Source organism: Poecilia formosa, unplaced genomic scaffold (assembly GCF_000485575.1).
Source record: "Poecilia formosa unplaced genomic scaffold, Poecilia_formosa-5.1.2 Scaffold500, whole genome shotgun sequence".
NCBI classification, from domain to species: Eukaryota; Metazoa; Chordata; class Actinopteri; order Cyprinodontiformes; family Poeciliidae; genus Poecilia; species Poecilia formosa.
Genome location: NW_006800439.1, coordinates 127,311 through 136,138, shown reverse-complemented (window position 1 = coordinate 136,138; position 8,828 = coordinate 127,311). Strand labels below are relative to the sequence as shown.

Sequence of the window (8,828 nt, the reverse complement as noted above, 5' to 3'; positions counted from 1 at the left end):
TAGTAGTCCAGTAATGATGTCATAGAACACTCTCTTAAAGTGACAGTACAGGTAGTAGTGTTTACCAAAATAAACAAAATAATACAATCCTTAAAATATAACAACAACAAAAAAAAAAGGATTCTTCAGTGTTAATCAGGATTTGGTGAAATTTCAAACATTATAAAATTAAATAAAAGCACATTTTCTAAACTTGTTACAGAAGCAAGATCAAGTTTGTACACAAAAAGTATCACAGTTCCACTGGCATCAAAAGAGTCAAGTAATGTTACCTCTTCTGGCTTTTACAACAGCATGGCGCATCAATGATTGGTCTTCCACTTTTCATTTTTTTTGATTTTTATTTTTATTTATTACAGGTTGTCCCAACAACCAAAATGAATCCCTGTTTTTAGTGATGGTGGAAACTTCATACAACATTCCAGGATTTGTTTTGGTCATAACTAGACTGTACCCCAACTTCAGAGTTGAAAGCTTTTGACATATGAACCCCTTACTGAAAGTCAATCTGCAGCATTTCTAGACCAGTTCAGAATAAATTTAAATAAGACATGTTGTGACATCTTTGCTAATAATGAGGTGATCTGATTATAAGAGTTCTACATTTAAGCAAATGTTCTATATCCCATGTGTAGGTAAAAGTTTCAGGGAAGAGCAGTGTGAGAAATACAACAGCCCTAACTACCTGGACTACAATGGAAATGTCAAACAATGGATCCCAAAGTATGCAGGAGTTTCCCCCAGAGATCGCTGCAAGCTGTTCTGCAGGGCAAGGGGCAGCAGTGAGTTTAAAGTATTTGAATCAAAGGTACAGTATCTACATGGAACTGCACAACACAAGTGAAATATCAATTCGGTTAGATTTTTTGAGATAAAATAATTGTGCAACATATTTTTTTATATAATTTGCTATCAGATATTTTTTTAAGTAGTGATTTATTTCACAGTATAGATCTAGTCTGCATTAAAGTCCTTTATTGTAATGTTGGGAAACTTTTGGGGATCTTCTGAAAAATGTTACTGATTCAGTAGCTGTTTCATTAGCTTTCTGCTCTCATTTATACCTTTAACTGGGAAGGTTATAATGGGATCTAAGCTTGGATGTTTATTTTTTTTACCTGAATTCACTGACAAAATCTTGGAGTTAAAACTATCCTGAAAGCTTATGTATGTAACTTTTATAAAAGTATGTTTTTTTACATATTTGTCAACTATGTCATGACAGTAGACTATATGGCAGATCATCTGTGACAGCTGCAGAAATGCATTGCTCTGTCAGAAACGTCCACTCAGAGCCAGGAGGAGGGTCTTAGCGCTGTCAATCAACCTTGTGTACTCCTTGCTCAATGTGCTAATGGCTGAGAAACAACTAACAGTTTCAGGAAACTGTTTATTTGTCAAAATCGGTGGCCAGAGAACAAGAAGGAGGGTGTGAGCAACATGGGTGGATTTCTGCCTCCACATGCCAGAGGAGGCAGAATTGCTAAATTTTTTCACAGATTATCTGTCTCATTAATATGAGACAGTCATAGTGAAAAGTTTAACGAGATTATCTTCCCTGTATCATTGCTAAGTTTTTTTTGTTTGTTTGTTGTTTGTTTTATAATAAAAATGCAGTTTTATTTGAATGCTGCTGGTGCATTACATTTATAATGATACCTGTGCAATTTCTCTCCGCGCCCCAGCAGGTGATTGACGGGACAACCTGTGGCCCTGACACCACATCAGTGTGCGTTCAAGGCCAGTGTGTGAAAGCAGGATGCGACCAGGTGATAGGATCTAACAAGAGGGTGGATAAGTGTGGAGAGTGTGGAGGAAATGGGCTCAGCTGCAGAAAGATAACAGGCTCCTACAACAAAGGAATGTAAGATCACAACAACAAGCAGACACATTAAAATCTGCCTTCATTAGAAATGATAGAAGTCTCTGCTTGCTAGTCAAACAAAATAGCAATAACCTTGTGAGCTCATTTTAGAAAAGCAGTTTGAAGATTATCATTGTTATCACAGGATAACCTAGCTTAGCTTAGCATACAGTAGGGTAATATAAGACTTTACTAACAGTTGATATATCAGCTGAAGTAAAAACCTTTCAGTAACACTTGATAATAACTAGACCTTACTTAGCCGTAAATAACCAATAATAAATAGTTAATTCTCAATTTTATTCATGAATAAACATTGAGTGTATTGGTTTTGGGAGTAATTGGTCATTGTAGGTAAAGCATTCATAAATGTGTTAATTTATAGCTTATTAAGTATAAATCATTCTTAATTAATGTTGTTTTCAAGGTTAATTAACTTTTTATTAATAGTTCAATATGGCTCAATAAAGTGTACCGTATTTTCTGCATTATAAGGCGCATAGAATAGACGCTGCAGTAGAGGCTGGAGTTACATTATGCATCCACTAGATGGAGCTGCACTAAAGGGAATGTTAACAAAACAGTCCGACTCCGGTCGGCGAGGAGAGCCTTCCGCGACTGGGCCGGGTCGTGGCTGGACGATGGTCACTCTTCTCCGTTCGCACACAGCATGTTGGTGGAGAACGTGGTGCTAAATGACGTGATTCTAGACGGTCGGTAGGTAGATAGGTCAGTCAAACTTTGTTAATAGATTACAAACCAGCGTTCTGACAACTATCCCAGCATGCACTGCGCGCTTCTTCTTCTACGGGCGAAAATGAAGTCGGCGGCTGCTTACCGTAGTTGCTAGACCTGTTGTGGCTCAATATTGGTCCATATATAAGGCGCACTGTCGACTTTTGAGGAAATTGAAGGTTTTTAGGTGCACCTTATAGTGCGGAAAATACGGTAGTTATTATAAAGTGGCACCAAACTTTCTTAGCACCTGATGTTGATGAAACATAAATTTAGCAAGTGAGAGTGTTATCTAAATGCTTTTCCTTTTTGCTCTATTAGCTATGGCTACAGTGACATTGTCACTATTCCCATTGGTGCCACCAACATTGACATCAAGCAGAGGAGCCATCGAGGAATCAAGCATGATGGGAACTACCTGGCTGTGAAGCGAGAAAACGGAGCTTACATCCTCAATGGTAACTTTTCCGTATCCACAGTGGAGCAGGACATTCCCATACTGGGCGCTGTGCTGAAGTACAGCGGCTCCTCCACCACATTAGAGAGGATCCAGAGCTTCAGGCAGCTGAAGGAAGCCATAACCATCCAGGTCCTGGCCACAGGAGGGGATGCCAATCCCCCCAAGATCAAATATACCTTTTTCATCCCTAAGGACACAGCGTTTAGCAAATCTAAAGAGAAAAAGGGCTTGTACTTGTCTCTACATATGATCAGCGATGTGTCTGACTGGGTGCTGGGAGAGTGGTCTGAGTGCTCCAAGAGCTGTGGCTCTGGGTGGTCCAGGAGGAGCGTCGAATGCAGAGACGGTGACGGCTTCTTCTCCAGCCAATGCGACAGGGAGCTGAAGCCCACAGACATCCGGCCTTGCGGAGATGTACCGTGTCCTATCTGGCAGATGGGTCCTTGGTCTGCCTGCTCACGAACTTGCGGTCAGGGCGAGCGCCGCCGCAGTGTGTTCTGCATAGACTACACAGGGAAGACTGTTGAACCAGAGATGTGTGATCCAAATAAAGTCCCAGAGCCAGCCTCTGGGCAATGTAACAACCATGACTGCTCATGAAAAACATGATTACAATGAACAGTCTTTTCTTTTTGTTTGGTCAGAGTGCACATACAAATCCTGGATGGGAGCACCAGCAGCAGACGTTTTGGAACAAACAGCTATAGATATTGGTGATTACCAAGAAATCCAAAAAGACCTGAACTCTACATTTTAGAGAAAAGTCTTCAACTTTCGACTAAAAAGAAATGATAAACAACTAAAATCTAAAACTGCCTTGGTTTTATTCCTAAGAATTATTTCTAAGATATGAGCATGATTGAAGGGGGTTGGATGAACTTGTATGTTGATATTCCTGGTCCCACTATAATTTGTCTTTTGTTAACATTTGACATCCACTATTAAGATTCGGAACAGTGAAGATCTACCTCAAGATGCACATGTGATGCTATGTGTAAATGCTCGTTTTTGATGTAGTGTGTGCTTTCTCTAGAATGAGATTTAAAAGCAAAGAATTAACTTCAGGAATAAATTTGGCATACTTTGCCATTTGTTTTCTAGATTTAGGTGCCACTGTGAGTCCAAAACATTAGCAAGAGCCAACACAGAGTCTGTATATCCTGGAGAACTTTGATTGGACAATTAAGACATGAGGCTATGTAAGCCTTTGGGAAAAGTGTTAATCTTAATTAAAATCAGATCTGAGTGAATTCACCAAGATGATAATGTCAGTTCCTTCAAAACCATCCATTTCATACCCTTATTTATAAACCACTGCATCCATATTAACTATAGAGATGGTCATAAAAATGCTCAAATCTCATGTTTAATTTAATGTAATTTCATATCATCTCCTGAAAACTTTTCATCTGGCCATATTTTTGTAGTTATCCCTATTTTTGGTTATTAGCTTTTATGAAATGTGTCAAATTGTAGCCTCTGGTCAACCATTGAACAAATGCTTTCCTGTTCATACAAATTATTCAAGAGAATCATAAAACTGCATTATTTTAAAATTCTTATCTTCCCACCCTCACCATCACCCTGTCGGTACAAACTCTTACACGATTGGTGAAGAATAACTAAAACTATAAAGGTACAAAAAGATTGTTCATGACTCTGTTTCTGGCAGAAAATGCAGTATACTTATAAAAGAAATAAAGTCAATGAAAAACAAAAATTCACTGTTCATAACTAGGGCTTGCACTAAAAGACTTCCACTGAATTTTTTTTCTACAAGTTATTATATTGTGGATTATGTTTTCAGTGTTCTTCCAGTTGATTGTTTTTTTATTCATTCTGAACCTTCACCAAAGAAGACAGATGTAGTCCAAAGCCACAGAAGCTGAAATTATAAAAACATGAATTTGTTCCATTTAAACATCGTGTGAAATGTGTAATCTTTGTTACACATACAAAACATCCTCTGACTTGTAGTTTGAGCAGCGATAAAATATTTATTGCAACAAATCTTTTTTTCAGTTCCTTTATGTCTTATAGGGCTAAGTCATAAACATGATATCTTTGTTGATTTAAAAAAGTACTGCTAATTTAATTTGCTTTCAGACTTTGTGGTCATTTCTGACTCCTGTATGTATATTTGATGCATTCATTTCTTTTGTTAACTTACAGTATAATATAAGATAAAAGAAATGGGATGTAAGGCTGATATTCCTTCAATGAAGGACAATGCTAAAGTATTGTTACAGCTTTCTAAGCTATTTATTTTTGTAAAGTTTTTACTTTGATTATGTAATTATCATGGTATATATGCTGCTGTCTTTGAATGTTCATTTTTTGTTCATTTTTTTGTTTATTCATAAAATGGTCAAATAAACACATTTATGTTAACGAATGCCTCCTCTCTGGACACGAGTAAAGGTAAAACCATACGGGACCTGATTAAAGTAATCAGATTGTCACGTTAAGCATAAGCTTCAATGTTTTTCAAATGATAGAGCAACACAAACTGGAGCGTTGTAGTAAAGTGAAAGAAAACCAGACATTTGTTTGTTTTGTTTTAGAACAAAAACAAATAAAATTTGCTTTCAAAACAAACATTTTGTTTGTTTTGAAAGTGTTGCATATATACTAGTTCAACTTCTCTTGATTAGCTGATTGATTCATTTTATTTAAATGGGGCCGTGCATATTAATGACTACAATGTTGTAAATATACCAGATTTAGCATAATGCTAATTTACATCCAAAGTCCTCTAATAACTCAAATTGACCTAATTACCAGAAGAACAGTCCACCTCTGTGTATTTTTTGTAAGTTTTAAGTAAAGTCTGGAACGCAGCAGACAGATATGTTTTCCATAAAAAGGTCAAAATTATGGAGAAGTTTAAAGCATAGTTTTGAAAATGTTGTTTTTGTTCAATCCATCATCTAAAATGAGAGGAGTGTGACAGCTTCAAACCTGCCAGAAAACTGCCTACATAAACTGAAATATTTAGCAGAGAAGCAGCCAAGAGCCCCCAGGTACTTCTGAAGGAGCCGCAGAAATCCACAGCTCTAAAGGGAAAATCTGTGAAAAAGGACAGCTTAAATCTTGTCCTCCAGATTCAAGAAGAAAGCTGGAGTTTCAAACTAACGTGGAAGAGTATGAGTGTGAGTAAATGAGCCCAAAACCAAACTTTCTTGTTTACATGTCACTAGTGAAAATCACCATCTGATTATCACCGTTTTATCAATGAAGCCTAATTGCCTAAGACATTTTTTTGGCAAAATTGAGATATATGCTTACCTTTACTCTCATCCCCCTGCTGCATCATCTTGCCTTATTACCAATGTCTTCAGCCCATCAGAACTCTTGTTAGAGTCCAAAATCACTGTCTGTCTAAGTCATCTTTTTAACCTAGGCATTTTTGCTGCTACATACAAAGATAGCAGACCACATGAGAAACTGGGCTCTGCTTACCACCAATGAAGCATTAGCTTTTCTCTTTGAGTCATTTGGTAAGTTAGTTCACATTTCTTCTACTTTGTAGACAGTAAATGTACTTTCAGTTAATGAAAGGGTTTAGGAACTGTGTGTTTAAACTTTTAATCACATTTCTGCAACAAGGTATGATGAAGTAGTATAAGAGTTTGCCAACACTAACAAAGTTTTACCAAGAATATTTTGTGTAATTTCAAGTCCAAACAATCTCTTTACACTTAAAATAATAATATCAACAAAGTGTTGTCCAACTTGAGGAAGCTGATTAACATTGCAAAAGCTCAAATAAAACCTCAACTGCGCCCACAAAAACGAGGTGCCATGGACAAAAATGAGGAAGTTCAAACCGTCTCTTCCATTCATCATAATGGGGCAAACACTGGCAAACAAGCTGGGTGCTTTGGAGCCTCTGGAGATTACTGTGCAAAGAATTCTTCATCAAATAAATGACATTATGGACAATCTGGAGGATCCTCTTTATCAGGCCGTTATAAAACAAAGTGTCTTCAGTCAGAGGCTTCTGCAGAGCTGTAGTAACAGATTGCTGCAGGAGAGCATTCCTGTTAACAGCCATGAGCATCTACAACACATTTTTAACGAAACATAAGTTACAACATTAAATTTCCCTTTGGGATAAAGTATTTTTTTAAATTAATTGAATTATACAGGTAAATGAAAACCAACAAATGTGGTAAGTTGATTTCAAGACAATGAAGTCATGAAGGAAGGACTTATAGTTTTAGGAAACAATATGTTGAAAAAAACCATGGTGATGGAAACTGGAACAGTTGTGCTCTATAGACTGTGGAGAAGATAGAGGTGGACTGTAGCACTACTATGATAAATGATACTCATAGGATAAATGAGTAGAGCTCTTAATCAAAGATAAATGATTAAAATTTAATGTCATTATACTTTTCTAGGGCCCCCAAATGGTATATATATATATACCATTTATATATATAAATGGTATATACTCTGAGCCTCTCAGAGTATATACCTCAGAGTCTGAGAGGCTTTTCCTCTATCAAACTATATATATATATATATAGTTTGATAGAGGAAAAGCCTCTCAGATTCTGAGGTCAAAGTGAGACGCCAGAGAGCATTAACAATTTTTTTTTTAATTAGATATAATTAAAAACATAATTATCGCGGTAGAAGCCATTTGTTTGTTAAATATTTAATTAAACATATTTACCGTGTTTGATGTTTGTTGTGATGTATACTCACAGAAGAACGAGGTAATTAGTCCAAGTTTGTCGTTTGAACGTTCAGGGCTGTGATTCGCCACAGCAAAGGTAAACAAAGGTAAAATAACTGAACAGGTGATCAACTCTAAACCACTCGCACCTTTTTACTCTCTCTATCTCTCTCTCTTTGACGTTTAAGCACACCCGTTGCCGTGGCAGCCGCCATGAGCTGAGCACCTGCAGCCGACCAGAGATTATGTTAAAAACATTCAGTCCGTTATGATATTAGGTTTGCAGGCTTGATATTTATTTTGTGATCATTAATAAGCCTCTCATGAACACAGCGGTGGTTGATTAGTTCAGTTTAAACTCCTGCTCTGCTCGTTATTTTTTTGGTAATAGAACCGAAACGCACAGAAATGTGCAACACCTTGTTGAAACAATAATCACTGAGATTATTATTGTTGTTGGGTCATTAATTTGAACACGTTTTGTTGATTTTTTTTGTTGTTGTTTTTGTTCTTTAATAAATTTACGGACATTTTAAGCCAATCAGAGGAGGACCTGCTGGTCTCAGCCTCCTGGCTGCATTCAGTTTGTCTCCTAATGCCGAGATCAACTCAAAACCTTCTGCGATCGACGTGTTGCAGCCCTGCTCCAACAAAAGCACAAAGAGTTCAGAAACAATATGATATGGGGGAAAAAGCTATTTATTAACTGATTAAGTTGTGTTTTAGATTGTTCTTGAGTCACGGGCCACAGCTGATTAGTGGGTACACTCATGGCTGCACAGTGAATGCATTGATTTTTTACAGCAGTCAGCCGCTCCCCTCTCTTGCAGGTACTGGTACCCCCGCTAAATCTTTTAGGGGTACGCAGCACCGACAGTACCCCCCTACTTTCACCCCTGGCTATAGCCGTCAGTTCGTGCTAAGCTATGACGATCTGACAGCGTATGCTGATCTCATAGAACACCGGAGCGTCGCTGAGCTGCGAGGGCCTCAAACTGCTGCTTGCAGCTTTAATTTCAGTTATATCCTACGGATCTACGAAAAATAAAAAATAAACTAAATGTAATTCTGTTGAAAGGAAA

General features: G+C 37.4%; 1 protein-coding gene across 2 annotated transcripts in view; it reads left to right on the top strand.

Annotated features, from left to right (window-relative positions):
• The window catches only part of LOC103156783 (A disintegrin and metalloproteinase with thrombospondin motifs 8), a 48,051-nt gene extending 43,227 nt beyond the window's left edge, over positions 1 to 4,824 (top strand). The window contains exons 7-9 of one of the 2 annotated variants that reach the window (XM_007578952.2): positions 636 to 808; positions 1,686 to 1,864; positions 2,921 to 4,824. In XM_007578952.2, coding sequence (XP_007579014.1) covers positions 636 to 808; positions 1,686 to 1,864; positions 2,921 to 3,659 — 1,091 coding nt within the window. In that variant the 3' untranslated portion in view covers positions 3,660 to 4,824. The remainder of the gene's footprint in view (positions 1 to 635; positions 809 to 1,685; positions 1,865 to 2,920) is intronic. The other variant, XM_007578953.2, reaches the window with a different exon arrangement.
• The last annotated feature ends 4,004 nt before the right edge of the window (positions 4,825 to 8,828 follow it).